The sequence below is a fragment of the Gymnogyps californianus genome, chromosome 15 (assembly GCF_018139145.2).
Source record: "Gymnogyps californianus isolate 813 chromosome 15, ASM1813914v2, whole genome shotgun sequence".
Lineage (NCBI taxonomy): Eukaryota > Metazoa > Chordata > Aves > Accipitriformes > Cathartidae > Gymnogyps > Gymnogyps californianus.
Window position 1 is genome coordinate 1,421,427 of NC_059485.1, and position 17,017 is coordinate 1,438,443.

The following is a 17,017-nucleotide window of genomic DNA, read 5'->3' on the forward strand; positions in this document are numbered from 1 at the left end:
ATCAATTTGGCAACAAAAATTTTGTTGAAAATTACAGTTTCTCCATGTTACGGTATCAGAAAGTGAAAAGCTAGCTCTGCTCGGGTTTTTTGGCTGTCTTTGAAGAATCTGACATTCACCAACTGAGCTGTACTCACCACCTAACCTGCTCTTTGCTACCTGTTCCCACCCCAGAGCTGTGTCAGCAAGGTTATTTGTCTGAAGGGTGAACTTGGGGAGCTGATTTGGCTGAAAAGTAACTGTTTCTGCCACATTATTTTCAGTCAGCTTCGCTGCCTGAGCTGGCTTACACACCGGCTGAACCAATTGTTGTATCAGTGCAGGAGAGGGACAGTAAAGAAATGAAGAGCTCTGCTTTTGCAGCTGCTGCCACCGACAGCAGCTCATGGAGCTCTGCACTTTGGATGCTTATGGTGGGCAAAATGTTGTACTAACGCAGTGTGAAATAGTTTGAAAGTACCATTTCTAGGGAATTCAATAGTTTTATACTCCTTCCTTGTTAAGGAGGTGATTATAGCTGCAACAAATGACTGTTCAGTTTTGGTTTTAGAAGCAGTCTTTTAAAATGCACTGCTGAATTTTAATTGAAAAGCTTTGTACCAGCTGATTCATGTAAAGGTTCTGGCATAACAGGTATCCTGCCTAATGCAGCAGCAGAACTTCACCTTCAGTTCTCGGAAACCTTCCTTTCCCAGGGGACCAGCTCCATTCCTGCTTCCAGTGGACTGCTGCCAGTCTAGCAGCTATCTTAGATTTAGGCTGCTGAACAGCCTGTGCGCCGCTGCTGCGGTAGGGTGTGATGCCAAGCCCTGTGTGCAGAGTCCGGCATCCCCCGGGCTGCTGCTGGTGCCGTGCTCTTTCCCATCTCACGTAGAAGGTGTCGGGAGGCTCCGGGCTGGGCAGGTCCCTGTTTCCCTGCTGTGTGCCTGCGGATCCTGCCGTCCGCAAGCGCGGGGACGGCTCCTGCACAAACAGCTCAGTCACAAACCAGCATGTTTGGGGCCCCCGGCGCGCGGGAGGGGCTCGGACGGCAGGGCGTGCTTTCCCCATTAGTAATGGCTTGGAGGGACCTCGTTTTGCAACTGAGAATTAACTGTTTGGACTGTATTGAGTTTAGCTGCTGGGAATGTAAACAGCCATAGCTGCTATAGTCTGGGCTTCGTAATCTCAGTTTGGGATGGGCTGTGTTCATGATATCTCGTAGGAGAAGCTTACAGTGGAGGGTCTCCAGGCTGGAGGCCAGCTACCAGTGCTGATGGGCTTGATAAAGCCCTTGGGAACACTCTCTGCAACTAAATCTTTCAATTCTAGATCGGTTCTTGATTCCAGAAGGATTTCTTCATTGCTTCCTGCTACCAACTAGATAAGATACAAATAAGACCTAACAAGGAATAAGGACAGAACTTCAAGTAGCAGTGAAAAAGAGATTCTGTTATTTTCTATAAGTTTGCTAATTCTCTAATTAGTCGGCAGAAGGCATTAGTGTCCCATGAAGCTGCAGTTAGATGTAAACTTTAAACTAGTAGTACCTGTTGTTCAGAGGGAGACAGAGGTACCTTTTGATGGTTTGTTGCTCTTTCCCTGCTGAGTAAGGAGATAGGCTGTGCTGCTATCACAAGGTTGCGTTTTCTGTTTCATGGTTGTGGTGACTGAAAAAAACAGTATTATTTAGTGGCTCTTTCTTGGCTTCCTTATTAAAGGTGGAATGTGGGCCTGCAGGAAGGGTGAGGTCTTCCCTCTTGCGTTTCCGAACCTGACATCATCATCAGTGGCTTTTGTAAATCAGCGCTGGCCTGGGGACGCTGTCCTGCTGCCACTGATGACTGGGGAAAACATCCCTGACTTCCAAGGCGGAGATCCGGATTTTCAAGCTGTGACTTTAAATCCTTGATAAACCGGTTAGGTGTGCAAAGAGTGCTTAAGATAGATATATGAAAATTATTTTGCACTTTCCATAATGAAATATAGTCTGCAGGTAACCATATTTAAAACAGAAACAAACTTCTGCTAGCATATTACTGAGCCATCTTTGCTTTTCACTCAAATGGATATAATTTCCTAGGAAAAAGGAGGGGAAGGAGAAATCAGACTTCTAATGAATCTAAAGTTGTATGGAAGCTCTATTCTACTATTTGATGGTTTTAAATCAGTTGAGGCTAAAGCCATTCAAAAGCATCCAGTAGTGTTATAGTAGTATAATGAAAGGTTCTGTTGAACACAAATGGAATAATATTAGAAGGAACATTGTTTCCTCTAAAGATAATTTCTGTAAAATGCATTTTGTGATTCCCGATAGCTAAAAGTGAATTTACAAAATCTTACAGTAATTTGATTATTGCTGCATGGGTGGGAAAAATTCTGTGAACTCTCAGTCAACCACTATTCTTGTGATTATCAGCAGTTCAGTGGTTTTAATGATGTGTACATATCCAGTTATAAGTACTCTAAATGTTCTTAGAAGTTGTTTTGAATTACGCCATGTGAGGTGGCTGTTTTATTTCTTAAAACTGCTGGTTAGGTTAAGGTTGTGTGTTCTCTTCTGGTATGTCAGATCTTCCCTTCTGTGGTGTCTGTTTCATGTCACGTCAGTGTGTAAGTGTGTCAGCATCCAGGGTGAATGAACTGCTGAAACGCCTTCGTCTAATCTAACTTTCTCTTACACTGAGCCAAATTAAGGACTAGAGAGATATACAGGGGAGTCAGTGCAAGCTTCAGTTGCGTAATGTAGATGTAGAAACCAGTTGCCTTTTTTCTTAAACAGATTTCTAGGCAAAAGGAGGAAACTGAGACCTGGATATATGTGGAGATGAAGGTGGCTGCTCTCCCATTACTTTTGCCATGGTCTGTTACACATAGTTAATCCCTGTACGCCATGTGTGTGGCCCTGCTGCTGTCTTGCTGCGTTTGCAAGTTACTCTGGAAAGATTGAGTCCACTAGCAGGTCAGCTGCTGGAGCTCTAGCAAACTGCCATGCTAATCTTTTGTTAAATGCTGATTGCTTTAACTAGAAAACCTTAATATGGTTGGAACTGCAAGTAGCTATTCTTCAATATCAAAATGAAATCATTTCCAGTAGGCAGTTTTATTTGTAAATGACTGCATCTGTTGTTGAAAGAAGCCTGCGTTTTTGCAGAAGACACCTTGAGCTGTATTGTTTAGTGAGCTTATGGCAGGTAAACACCATCTGCTCAGCCTGCTTCCTTCTCAGGGCTGCACTCCTTCATCTTCAGTCTGTTGATCCTGGCTTACAGTGTGCCACCTTAGTCAAGATGGGATTTTACCCGACGGATATGTGAATTGGTGCCTTTTTATATGCATTGCTTAGGCTGACTTGGTATTTAAGATGAGCCGTTTGCTAAGGTGTGTCTAGGTGAGGTACAAAGATAAAGCAATATAGCATTTGATAGCATCGTATAGACTGTGCCATACACTCTTTCTTAAAGGTGAGTAAAATTTAACTTCATGAAAGCTGTTAGTGAAAAGCATCCATTCACCTGTGGAAAACAGGACTGAGAAGAAAATGGTGTTTCAAGCCAAAAGCCGTGTTAGCCATGGTAAATACAGCCCCTTCTTCAAGAAAGGCATGTACGCTATCAAATTCAGTTTTAGAAATAGAGGTGGCTCATCTCTTATGCAGTCTGTTGGAGGACAGAAAGCTCTGGCTGCTAAAAAATTTTGTGTAAAACCATTATCGTCCACAGCACTATATTCCTACAGAAATATTTAGTAGCTCTGTATTCTTCTATCAGATCACTTAGCTGATGTGTGTAGTAGCTGCCACTGCAGATTAGATTAAAATTTGTTTAAGAATGTGCTGCTATAACTGGAGTACTCATACACTGTAGTTCTTCCATGTAATTTTTGGTGGGATTTTGCAAGACTAAAAAAAAATCAAATAATTGCTCTCTAACGGGATATAATTTCGATCAGACACAGTATTTCTGTTTGTGTGGAAGAAAAGTTTATCAATCTCGTATGTGTTTTCCTAAACAAATAAATATTACAGTGCTTGCAGTTTATGTTGCTATCAAAGTATTTAAGTGGCTTTTGTCTTAGTCTTGTTGATGTTTTGAGCATTACTGTATTCTGGTATTTAATTATTAAACACCTTATGGTTCACAAATAGTTCAAGCAGATAATGTGCCATGAAATTGAAGTCAAAACAACAACAAAAAAAACCCCCAAACTTAAAGTGAATGAGTATTGTCTTTGGAGGCACTTCACATGTTCAGCTGATGAAGCCTGATGAAGAAAATGAACTTACTGTGCATGACCAGTCTTGCAGTAGGTTATTAAACAGATTGCAGGATCAGAAGGAAGTCGGTATAGTAGATGAGGAACTCCGACAGCAGCGGGGGAATCTGTGAACAGGAAAACAGAGTACTGGAGTACCTCCAAGTCCTCTATAGCAATAGACATGTAGTAACGGTGAGCAGCCAAGTAGAAGAGATCATGGGTGAACTAAATTTATCTTTCTCTATTTTATAGATCTAGCAAAGGTAGGATAAAGCAGTGTTATAGCAAATGAGTCAACACCAAACAAGTCTGTGTCAACATTAAACAATTCCAAGTTTATGTGTAAACTGGGATCGGAAAAAGGTGTGGAATTGTATGTGTAAAGGTTTGAGTGTGTTTGTGACAACTATTAATATTTTGTCTGGAAGTATGTGTAAGTATTCAGATATTTTTTCAATTGAGGGTAGACCTTTACTGGGAACGCTATTAACTTCTCATGATCTTATTAAGTAATGAATCTTTTCTATTCTTTTAGTATTAGGGAAGTCAGCAAAATGAGGTAATGGGAGATTTCTGATGAAGGTTGTGTGCATGTAAGGTTAAGGGAAGGTGTTCAGGCTACCATTTCTGCTGATTGATAAAGCTCTGCAGTGGTAAAATATAAAAAGATGAAGTTGGTTGTCCTACTTTTCTCATGTCTTTATATTCCCTTACATTTAGGTGCATTGATAACATTACCTGATTAGCAGCATGTAGTAGAATTCAAATTGCTTCAATAAATCTTTGCATTCAAGTGAAGTTGCTCAGGATTCCAGTTTGCTTTGTGTTAAAACGTGTGTAGTCTGAAATATCGTTAGAGCTTGGTGCAGTGGACTTGTGCTGTGGGCTGGGGATTCCAGGAATGTCAGGCTTTCCCGAGCACCCTGTGCTGGGCAAGCTACCCGTGTTCACTCCTTGGCCGGGGCCGGGAGCCAGGGCTACGTACGACATCGTGAACATGGTGGTGTTTGCAGCAATGGTCATAATGGGATTATAACTTGAAACTGAACGGGTTTTGTTGGAAGCATTGTAGCAATCTTTGACCCTGAACATGCTGATTAGCCTGACAATGGTCTTTTTTCCTCCCTTAGGGCTGAGAAAACAGAGGTACTCAGTGAAGACCTGTTGCAGGTATTGTAACACCGTTAATATGTATTTTTTTTAAATGCTCTTTGAAGTTTGATCCTTCTGAGTTTTGTGGAGTACCTAATGTGGGGGAGAAAAAAAAATACTGCACATGACAGGGATGAAAACAAGGATGTCTTGGGCTGACTTCTCAGCACATGAAAAAACTATGATAGAATTTGAGTGGAAAAACTCAGGTACTTCTGTTTCTGAATCTGTTCATATGGCTTGATAAAGTGAAGGAGGAAGCATTTTTGCTTTTAATTAGATGAACTAGCTTGTTAAGCTTATGAAGCATTAGTGCTAATGACTTGCCAGTTTGTCTGGTGGAGGACGATGAGCTGGGAAGAACCTGGGATTAGGCACAGCTGGTTTCTGTCTTCATTTCTGTTTCTCTTGAAGAGGTCAACTTGGGCCTTGAGAGAAGAGGCAAAAACCATGCCAACCGCTTGCTAATAGATAATGTAAATTTTTTCTGAAAGTCTGGAACTCCTCTAAGTGTACAAATGCTGCTTGTTTAGCTTGTGATACTTGTTCTCAAATTTGTCACACTGACATTTGATTTGTTTGCAGACTTGTCATCTTTTTGAAAGTATACCATCTAATCAATCATTACTTTCATGGTGGAATTTTAGTTGCAACTGTTAGATTAACAAAGTTGACTGATTACATGGAACAGATTTGACTACAGACTTGTTCTACGTAGTTTTCTTCCTCTGGTTACTTTGTGAAAGACTTTAAAAAAAAAAAGGCAGAACATAAATTGGCAAGGGAAGTGAGGCTAGCTGCTCCACGGGACCAATGTGTAATGATGATTTCAAATGGATTACAAAGCATCTTAGTATGCTTAAGTTCAGGACCTGTATATGAAACATGGAAGCCACACAAATGATGCAAGTACTTTTATTTCAGATCTCTCCAGCTGCTCAGATTAAAGTAGAAGATGAGAGAATGTATCAGCCTTAAAACTTGAATTCAGCACAAATACATGAAATCATCTTGAGTAATGGTGAAATGAGCTGACCTGAAACATCTTACCCTGCTTTTCAGGGGACTGCTTTATTTGAACCATAAATAACTTTAAGTTTGACAATACTATTTTTAATTTCTGAAGAGATGTGTACAATTAAATGGCATAAAGGATGTTAAAACACCTTGATAGCCTTCAAGGGCCCATCTGTTTTCTTGGTTAGCTGCAGAATAGTAACAAGAAGTGAAAGCCAAAAGTACTGCTGCTTGTTGCCAAAAAAATTTTGCAAGCAAGGCTTTCCCAGGCAAAGAGCAGACTGGCTACACCCAAGTGGAAGAATTTACTCACTTGTTTGTTTGCTCTTGGGGGCTTGTGGAGGGGAGGGAGGCTCTTATCGAACTAAAGAGCTTAAAAGTGTGGTACTGTTCACTTTATAAACATCTCACAGTGTTCTTTTTTTTTATATTTAGCTCAAGCTTTGACATAGGATTGCTATAGCTTTTTTTCTGTTTTCTGAACTGTAATACTCCATTTCAAGTATCTCTTAAATGTGTTCCTGTCTGAAGACAAGGAATATAATTCAGTACTGGAAAGGCTTCTACAATAGACCCACTTTCTGGCAAGCCCTTGTAGCGTATAATAAAGCAATTGTGTGATGTTTTGTACACTGAAGATGCCCTGTGGGTACAGACACCATGGCCTGTAGGTCACATTTTCAGTTCAAAGGTAGCTTAATGGAGATTAATGTCCTTCATGGTTTTCCTGACATCTTTGAACTAAAAAGCAGATCAGAGAGGAGAGTATATTATCGTGAAGTTTTGGGGTCATGTTCCTCCTATCAGTCTTCTGCCCTTTGAGTTTGGTATTCAGACTGCCTGGAAAGAGGCTGTTGGGAATATATGTGCTCCAGAGTCTTTCTAAGGAACGTAAGCTACTGTGCATGGCTGACAAGCGCTGTGTTAGTCTACTGGGATCTGTAAGATGGTTCAGTTACAGGATGTCACCATGTTTCAGATGTGGGGGAAAAAAAAAAACAAACTGTGCTCAGTATTTTAAGAAGTCTTAACTATGTGACCTTGCAAAAATAAATGCTTTCACAAAACCTGTGCTCAATATTTTAAGAAGCCTTAGCTATGTGACCAAGTAAAAATAAATGCTCTCACAAATAGTGGATGGTTTAGAATGTGTTGGTGGTATTTAATTTTGAAGATAACACAACAGAACTGAATCGTCATAGCTGCAACAGTAGACCACACACACTACCTTCTTGTTCATATATCTTCATACGGACTTTTTCAAAGTGGACTTAATTTTGAGCTTGTTAATGTATGCTCTGTAAATAAAAGACAATGCCTCGTGCTTTCAGAGCAGTCCTTCTTGGGCAGTTTCTCTGCACCTTACTCTACCGTAACAGATTTTTACTAAGCTTTTTGAGCACCTCAACTTGGATTCATCTTGTGACTGTCAAGAGCTTTTAGTGCCTCATGTAGCCAGTGAAACTTCAGTCTTCCTACATTGGTCCTTCAACTCACCAGCCCTCCTATACTGGTTCTTTTTCACCTTCCCTTTGAACTTGCAAAGGCTGCTGCTGGGCGGCACAGCCCCAAGGCCCAGCTTTGGGTGCTCCTCCAGGCTATGGCTTAGCAGAAATGCTGCTCCCCTCTTCTGAAAGGAAATGGGGAGCCCAGTCCTGGACTTGCTCATGCGTTCAGGACAGGGCTGGCGCGTCCAACAGCAGTGATTCTGTGCTGATCCTCACCAAGTCCCCGTCTGTCTATGCCTCCCTTCACTGGCATCTTCTTCCTCGCAACTTCTCCCAACCCACACCCCTGAAGGCTCCTCTTCTGTTGGATCTGTTGTCCCTCTTAGTAGCTGTAGTTTTTACTAGCTGCTTTTGTTGGGACCTAATTACATCCTTCCAGTTGTAACCACTTTAGGGATATACATATCCCATCGTAGTAGTGCCAAATAAACCTGTTGGGAGGAAAAAACATGTCATTCTTACCTGGATGTGTAACATTCTAAATGAGAATTTATAGCAGTTCATGTTCATTAGAACATAGCAGTCTGGCCCCCTCTGGAAAAACAAACAGTATATCTCCTGCTTTAAATCCAGGTATGATGTCCTTAACAGGAGCTGACATGGGGCATAATAACTTAGCACTAAAATTACTACTCTGTCAGCTAATCTGTATTTATGATTGATAGGAAAGTTGGGGAGAATTATTGCCCTCATGAAAATGTAATAGGAGTGATTTTAGAGCTCTATCAAAAACTGGAGTCTGTTCAGATTATTTCTACAGATGAAATCTACTTTTTTTTTTTTCCTTGCTTTTTAAATAGAAGCTATTCCAGAGGGCCTCCTTTTATTCTTGGTGAGTCATCAAAATGCAGATAAACCACATTCTTTTGGTGCTGTGCGTAGAGAGCTTGGTGCCATAAGCAGTTCTGTCCCAGTGCTCATCACGTTGCTTTTAGTGTTCTTTGAAATAAAATAGTCCAAATTCCTTACTTAAAATCCCTTAAAAGAACAGTTTATTAATGTATATCTTTTTCACATTCACAGTCTATGTATTAAGCCATGTTTCAAATATACTATGATAAACAGAACTCTTATTTGTGCATTGATGCCTATTTTTTTCATTCCACATCCCTTTTGAATCCCATTAATCTCTCCCTGAAAATATTATTTTGCTTAGCACGTAGGAATTTTGTCCTTGTGTTTAATGGCCAGACAAGGAAATGCAATAGAAAGCTTGCAGTACATAGGTTTGGCCCAGTGTAAAGAGGCAGTCTGATATGTCTTTAGCCTTCTACTTTACAAGGTCGCAATGAAAAAATATGAGAGCTTTCCCACAGTTTTCTCCCTAAATTAGTGTCTTGGATATCTGCGTGTGCCATTCATCTCAGATGGCAAGTATCAACCTGATTCTCTTTTGCCAAGACAAAAAGTAGGGGCAATGGTTTTCTCCCCCTTCCGCTCTCCAGTCTTGTGAGCGTTGTGAGCTCTGATTGAGTTGCTGTGCCACTGAGGAAAAAAAGCAATATAAATCTCTTTCCAAACATTTTTGCTGTCAGGCACTTCTGCTAAGCATCTGAACTTCTTGTAAGCTGTAGAACTTGAAAAATAAGCAACCCAGAACTAAGCCTGGTACAGGAGGAAGATTTTCTGCTGAGGCCAGGGAAATAACTTCTGTTTTTTGTTTTGTTTTCTCTTCCTCCTCTCTCCCCCTCCTGCCAACTAGATCGAGAGACGTCTTGACACTGTGAGATCTGTTTGCCATATTGCACAGAAGCGATTAATTGCATGTTTTCAGGGCCAGCATGGTACAGATCCTGATAAGAGACATGTAAGTACAGTTGCCCTTTGGCTTGTCTTCTGAGACTAGTCTGAATACGGTCTGGCTTTCTAAATACTGATCAGCTGCTATGCCTCAAATTATCCAAGGGAAGAAAAACTCCGCAAAATCATCTCGCATGCTGACATTATTTGGTAAAGCACTAGCTGTAATTCCCCATCCAAATATAACAACACAACCTTGGAGTACCTTAGTAGTCTCAGGACACTCACTTGTTTCTGCAGTGTGCTGAGTACTTACAGCTTTCATGAGACCTGACTAAGAGAAGACACTCTGCAACTCTGATCAAGCTCCTCATATTTAGAATTACCTTTGTGCACTGACATCTCCAGTTAACTGTAAATGTTTTTCTGTACGTGTTTGATTTCTCCTCCTGTTTAGCAAAGCCATAGGTAGGTTTTTGTAAAGTGTTAGAACCAGAAACAATTAACATTCAAGTTTTCTCCTTTTATTGAATAATAGAGACCTCCTGAAAACAGGGGCACACAGAACGAACCTCTGCGGAGAGATAGATGACAAGCTAATTGCTTAGATCTCAAGTTAAAGCTTGTCTTTGACAGTAGTTGAGGTACATTTGGGGCCAGTCATTCCAACTAAGGCTGAGAAGAAAGTGCTTTTCCAAGTATGTGAGAACAGGAGTCTTGAGGCTTGAAACTTTTTGTGACTTGGCGTTTTCTTGAAGTCAAAGAATGAGCTGCATATGTATATAATAGAAACCATATGGAAGAAGAGAATAATCTTAGAGGGGATGTACTGGGAGAGCTGGAAAGCGTGAATAGCGCTAAGCTAAGCACTGTTCCTTCTGTTCCATAGAAAAAACTTCCTCTGACAGCTCTTGCTCAAAATATGCAAGAAGGATCTGTCCAGCTAAGTGATGAAACTCTGTTGGGGTAAGTGTTTGGCTTTCTTTCTAAGTTGCAGTCTGTCATTTTATTGCCTGCAGGGCTCTAATTAGAGGTTTCGGGTACACGAAGGCTGTTTTCAATCTAATGAAACTAATATTTCTAGATTCCTTCTCTAATCCAAAGGGAGAAAAAGTGAGCAAGCATTTCTTCTTGAGTGGTTCTGGGGGCAAGTTTTAGGCTTGCTCTGAATTGCATTCCAGAGGATCCTGATTCTCTGCTCTCTTAAAAGCTTTTGAAAATGGCATTTATCCTTGTGGAGTAGTAGAATTATTATCTCCATTTAAAGTTTAAAATTTAGTGTAAATACTGCATTCTGCAGGTTTGCGTTAATGACTTAAAATAACGCCAATTTGCATTAATGGCGTCTAGTTTAAAATAATGCCAATTTCCTTATCCTGGCAAAGTGCATATTTGCAACTTACAGGAAAGTGGCTGAAACAAATGAATGTCAATATGCTGAATTCCTAGAGCAAATGTGTTTCCTCATTGCTGATGGGAACTCTAATGGAGACGGAGTCGAATGACCTTAAAAACCTTTGTGTGCATTTTTGTGAGCTGTTGCAGGAGATTTAAACATGGATAAAAATCTTAGAGAATAGGGTTTTTCCTTAGAACAAGCTTAAAACAAAGGTCAAATCATGGTTTTGGAACCTGAGACTGCTGCATATGTGATTGCTTAGCCTTATGGTGTTAAGACTTTTTCACATTAAAGGGGCTTAGGAGAAAATTAAATACTGCATTGAGCAATTTTCCTGCATCTGGTGAGATGGAAGGATGGCCTTTGAAATAAATACTAACTTCTCTGCCCTTAGGGCCAGTATAATCAACTAGATGACTTAAAGCCTCCAAAAATGTTGTAATGGCTAAGGAATTTTAGAAGACAAAGGTTTAATAACACTCCTTGCCTATCCCAAATTTGCCCATGATGGCATAGAGCGTCTTGGGTTTATGCCGTTAAGTAATGCCTTGCTTTATACAACGCAGAGCTTTCCAAAAGGGTAGCAGACGACAAAGGGCCACCACTGTTTTGATTTGAATCTTTCTTCTTTAGTCAGTAGTAACTCACAACTTCCTATAATTCTTAAAGGAAAATGCTAGATACGTGTGGTGATGCAGAGAATAAACTGGCAATGGAGCTCTCTCAGCATGAAGTACAGATCGAAAGAGAAGTTTTAGATCCACTGTGTCTACTAACAGAGGTAAGTCACTTCAGCCTGACTGAAGAAATAAATCTGGATTTATGTATAAACTGAGCAAAAAGGATTTATCTCATTGCTAATAATAAAACTGTTTTAAGGAGTCGTGTTAGTGGTGGAAAGTGGATATGAAATCTACAGAATGTAGATTATTACAATACACAATTTAAAAATAAATGTAAGCCTTGAATTCTCATTTTAGACAGAGATCCCCAACATTCAGAAACAGAGGAAACAGCTTGCAAAGCTGGTGTTGGACTGGGATTCTGCAAGAGGAAGGTAAGAAATAATTTTAATTACTAGGTCCTTTTCTATTCATGTTAACTGCTTGTTGGCGTCTCATGGCATCTGATCTGATGCTGGTACTTGCTTGTGAAATGCTGCTGTATGCATGTTAATACTTTGCTGAAAAGAGGCAAACTTACATTTAAGCTATTCAAAAAAGGACTCATGATGACTAAATCCAAACAGAATCAAGACTTAGGAGCTGTTACATGCCTGTATATAATTGGAAAAATGCTGAAAACTCATCTTCTTTCCAGTTCACTTAAGTTGTCAACTTAAATAAGGAATAGGAGTCTAATTTTCTAACCATGCCAAGTGCTTTTACAGCATTATATTGAACCATCTCATTGGTAGGGACCTGGGTTGTTCAACTTACCCTTAAGTCCCTTTAAACGGTCTTCAACTGTGGTGATAATTTATGTAGCATTTTCTGGGATTGGTAGTGCTAACATTATACACCCATGTTATAGACTGTGGAGAATGCAGGATTTCTTGTGGATTTTTACAGTTGTTGAGCTGTTTGTGAATTATGCCAGCATGTCATAAATGGCGTGTTTTGAACACCTTCCTTAGTTCTGTTGGAAAACCTCTGAAACTATTGGGTTTGTTTCCTGTCAAAAGAAAGCAATTTCAAGGGAGCCATAAATGCAGATTCTTGTTTAATATTAGTTTTCACCAAATGACTGAAGCCTTTCTTCCACAGATATAACCAAGCCCACAAGACTTCAGGAACAAATTTTCAAGTGCATCCTTCGAAAATAGAATCTCTTAAGGAAGAGATGGATGAAGCTGGAAATAAAGTAGAACAATGCAAGGTATGACAAGATGAATGTCTCTCCTTTACATACCTCTCGTTAGCAACAATAGCAATCAGAATATGGCTGCTTCTGTAAGCCTTGCATGTCGAACTGGCTGTCTGATTACTGCAGTTGCAAATTATGTGGCTGTTAACAAACTGTATGTCTTAAAGGTATGTTAATGCTAGCTGATCTCTGTCTGAATTGCTTTAATTTAATGAGGAACTTTTTTGGTTTTTTAAGATGGGTATTTTATGTTATTTTCAGTTTCAGTCTGAGACAGTTACAAGAAGGAACTGTGTCTTAGCTTTGACTGAAATGTTCAGGGTGTCTGCGTGCTTCAAGCCACTGAGTAGCTGTGCAGTGTGAGCTACCTGGATGAAACTCAAGCTGCTGACATAAAAGGAACATTCTGACTGTTACAGCTCTGAGCAGTTCACATTCAGTTTCACTTCTCAATTGTCAAATACTACATTATGCTGCAGTTGAGCTGAGCACCAAAAACCTTTTAGTAGTACTTGTCTTTATGCGGGGATTGGCTGTAAATAACATATTGCCATACAATCCAATTGTTGACTTAAGTGGGCAACTGCTTTGCTATATAAAACAAAGTTAGGCATCTTGAATGAATTTTGTTTGGAAGAATACGTGCAGCGAAGTAGGTGGATTACTGGCTTCCTGTACTGCCTGAATCGATAGTTCAAACTTAACTGCAGGCAAAAAAAAAAAACATATGTACTTCTGTCTTTCTGTGTAAGTTGAAATGCCCCTGTAAATTTGATGTACTGTTTTGCATGCTTTTCTTTTTCAAAGGATCAACTAGCAGCAGACATGTATAACTTTGTGTCCAAAGAAGGGGAATATGCTAGATGTTTTGTTATGGTGAGTATTTTTTCAGTATGACTTTGATTGCAGCACGTACGTGCATAGACACTCAATTCTCAAAGATTACATTTTGTGCGCTAAACCTTCTAGTGTTGTATTATGTGCTCATCAGAAGCTAATGCTCTTTTTGTTTTTAAAATGTGGCTTCTGTTCTCAGTTATTAGAAGCACAAGCAGATTACCATAGAAAAGCATTAGCAGTCATAGAAAAGGTCCTACCCGAAATTCAAGCCCATCAAGGTAAAGTAACCTGTGCTCTGGCTGATGCTTCTCCTTGCCTGTGCCACCTATGCACAATATTCTCCTCCTTTATCTTGATTCTCTTGCATGCGGACTTATTTAATAAGGCCATTTTGATCTACTTAACAATTTTACATTCCCAAGCATAATTCCATCTTTGTGTTCTCTGGAGTTCTCCAGCCATATTTTAACACACTAATAAAATATTAAGGATCTGTCTGATACCCAAAAGAGTAAAGGAAGGATTTTTCTATTTGCTTGCACTTCTTCCTTGATATCGTGTGACCTTTGCTAATTCATACCTGGCTTTTTAGGCCAATGAAAGTTTCATTGTGACTTAGGAACTTTTTAGGGTCCTTGCTCCTTGAGTTATTACTAGGCCATTATCAGAAAAATTCCCCTTATTCTAAGGAGCTTGACTTTTTTTCCTTCTTTTATGCAATCCTTTTTCCCAGTGTGTGCACTGCACTACAGCTGGCTAATGGAGTGTTCACATTATTGTGTTGAATATTGGCAGTTAAGAAAAGCGAGCAATACAGCTTCATTTCTTCCCCATGCTACTAAGCTTTCCATTGTCAGTGGGAGTTAAGGTGTATCATTAATGGTTTGGTATGAAGATGCACTGTGTTGTTGAAATTGCTGTCCTAAATACTGGCTATACCGTCTTAATCTGCTAATTGCTTTGAACAAGAGGTAGGCTGAACAAAGTCTGAGAAAAATATATTCTAAGCTGAACAAGGCTCAGGTATCTTCAGTTGTGGACCACATGCAAGTTGTAAAAGATGAACCATTTAAATACATAAATATGAGCATCTTGCTGAAAGATGATATAGAATATCTGTACTCTGTAGGTCTGATGGGAGACGAGGTAATGCAAACAAATGATGCTTACACAGCATCAGGGCTGCATTATGGCAGTATGGAAGGTTCTCTATTTACGACTGCTTTAAATTTTTTTTGTTGTTGTTGCTTAGCTGTTTTGTACAAACTTTTCATATGACACATGCTTCAGAACAGATTAGCCTTCCTAGAAGGCGGGCTAGGAGGCATGATGTCCAAGTGGTCCAGCGTCTAAGATCTAAGTGTAGTGCATGACTTCAGTTGTGTTTCTAGTTGTTCTGTAAATTACCGTGACTTTGAACAATTACTAGGATTTCTTTTCCTAATGTTTGCTGTAACTTGCAAAACTGGGGAAAATGACATGTGCCTCTCCTGGTGTGTTAATGAATGAGAGGAACTAAAGCCTTATGAGGGATATAGTTGGTGTGGTTTTGTAAACAAAAAGGGTAAATTAAATCCTTTGCAGAAGCACATTGTGTCTTCAGAGGACTTTTTCAAAGTCTTAGTCTTTCTTGACCTTTTGTCCACATAAAAGGAATAATGCATCTGTCCTAACAATAACCTTTTACATCTGCATTTTTTCAGTTACAACAGCAGAGATGGGTGAAAAAATAAATTGCAGGAAACCAGAAATTCACATTCAATTTGGAGAAACTTGTGCCAATTTTGACTTTCAGAGTTAAGCAACAATTGAGAAATTGAATTGAAAATTTGTGCAAGCGTTAGTGATGGGCTGTTAATGTGGTAATTCTAATGTAAGACATTGGATTCCTTAAATCAGCAATAAACTTTGTGTTAACAGCTCAGTTTCTATGCACCTTAAATACAGTTAAAACTAAGTTCAGCCCAGGTCATGCAATCTGGACAAAATTTTTCTCAAAGACTCTTGCAAACCTAAGGCTTTTGGTGTCTTGGCAAATCAGAATTAATCTAACTTACAGCCATGTGGTGGCACTTGTGTTGAGGCCTATTCGGACATGCACTTCCAGTTATACAAAGGATTTGTATGTGGTATTCCATCCAGAAAGATGCAGACGTTTTGTTTTTTTTTTTCTTGAACACCAGCAGGCTCATTTTCCCTTTACTCATGATATAAGGGACTTTACCAATCAAGGGCTGTAAAACTCCTACTGTAGTCTGAAAATTTCTTTGCTGTACTGGAGGCTCTCTTCTTTTCTTGTCTGGGACATAGTTCAAGTGTTTGTTAGATATTTTGCTCAGTGTTTTGATACTCTCCAACTAGACAAATGGACTGAAAAACCAGCTTTTGGAACTCCATTAGAAGAGCATCTCAAGCGCAGTGGTCGTGAAATTGCAGTCCCTATTGAAGCCTGTGTTATGATGCTTTTGGAAACGGGAATGAGAGAGGAGGTAGGTAATACTGTATCGCAAGCTATGAAGGACAGGAGAGAAGCTCAGTCAAACTCACGGACTGGTGTCTGTAGTTTGTAACAAGTTGCTTAAGCAATTTTGTTCATTAGTGTAGGCGATAAATCTTTTGCAACAGAATAACCTTCAGCACTACTTGAAGTAGCTTTGAGATGAATGCACCTAGAATTAAAAATTAGGAATGGGCCAAGGGTGAGAGGGAACTAAAACCTTGTCAGATGGCAGTGACACATTAAGAGCCAGCTGGGTCATAACAGTGTAAGGTGAAGACACCAAACTTGAAACTGTTCTGAAAGAGGCTGTCATAAAACTTCTGCTGTTTCATGCTTGTACTAACGTGTTGTTACCAGTCAAATACATTTTATTTTTATTATGCAGGGCTTATTCAGAATTGCTGCTGGAGCCTCCAAGTTAAAAAAACTGAAAGCTGCCTTGGACTGTTCAACTTCCCAGCTTGACGAATTTTATTCTGATCCCCATGCTGTTGCAGGTATTGTGAATTTCTGAATCAAAACCAGGTATAAATTGATACAATGCAGGTTTATGCTGTTCATTTAACCATTGACTTGCTGCGGTGTAAGGTGTTGATCTCTGCAGATAAACTATGAATGAAAATAAATTGAAAGTTCACTGCACAGCTTAACACAGGTAAGTATAGGGTGCGCATGCTCATCACACTTGATGTATTCATGTCTGCATGACAGAGCGGTGTTTAAAATTCAGGTGATCGTAGAATCCAAATATCATATTTC

General features: G+C 39.7%; 1 protein-coding gene across 3 annotated transcripts in view; it reads left to right on the forward strand.

The window, feature by feature from the left end:
- Nucleotides 1–17,017, forward strand: part of ARHGAP17 (Rho GTPase activating protein 17) — a 48,896-nt gene that overhangs the window by 18,293 nt on the left and 13,586 nt on the right. For all 3 annotated transcript variants that reach the window (XM_050905847.1, XM_050905849.1, XM_050905848.1), the window contains exons 2-11: nucleotides 5,367–5,406; nucleotides 9,616–9,720; nucleotides 10,543–10,619; nucleotides 11,722–11,833; nucleotides 12,033–12,109; nucleotides 12,819–12,930; nucleotides 13,726–13,794; nucleotides 13,955–14,036; nucleotides 16,120–16,247; nucleotides 16,644–16,755. In XM_050905847.1, the coding sequence (XP_050761804.1) occupies nucleotides 5,367–5,406; nucleotides 9,616–9,720; nucleotides 10,543–10,619; nucleotides 11,722–11,833; nucleotides 12,033–12,109; nucleotides 12,819–12,930; nucleotides 13,726–13,794; nucleotides 13,955–14,036; nucleotides 16,120–16,247; nucleotides 16,644–16,755 (914 nt within the window). The remainder of the gene's footprint in view (nucleotides 1–5,366; nucleotides 5,407–9,615; nucleotides 9,721–10,542; nucleotides 10,620–11,721; nucleotides 11,834–12,032; nucleotides 12,110–12,818; nucleotides 12,931–13,725; nucleotides 13,795–13,954; nucleotides 14,037–16,119; nucleotides 16,248–16,643; nucleotides 16,756–17,017) is intronic.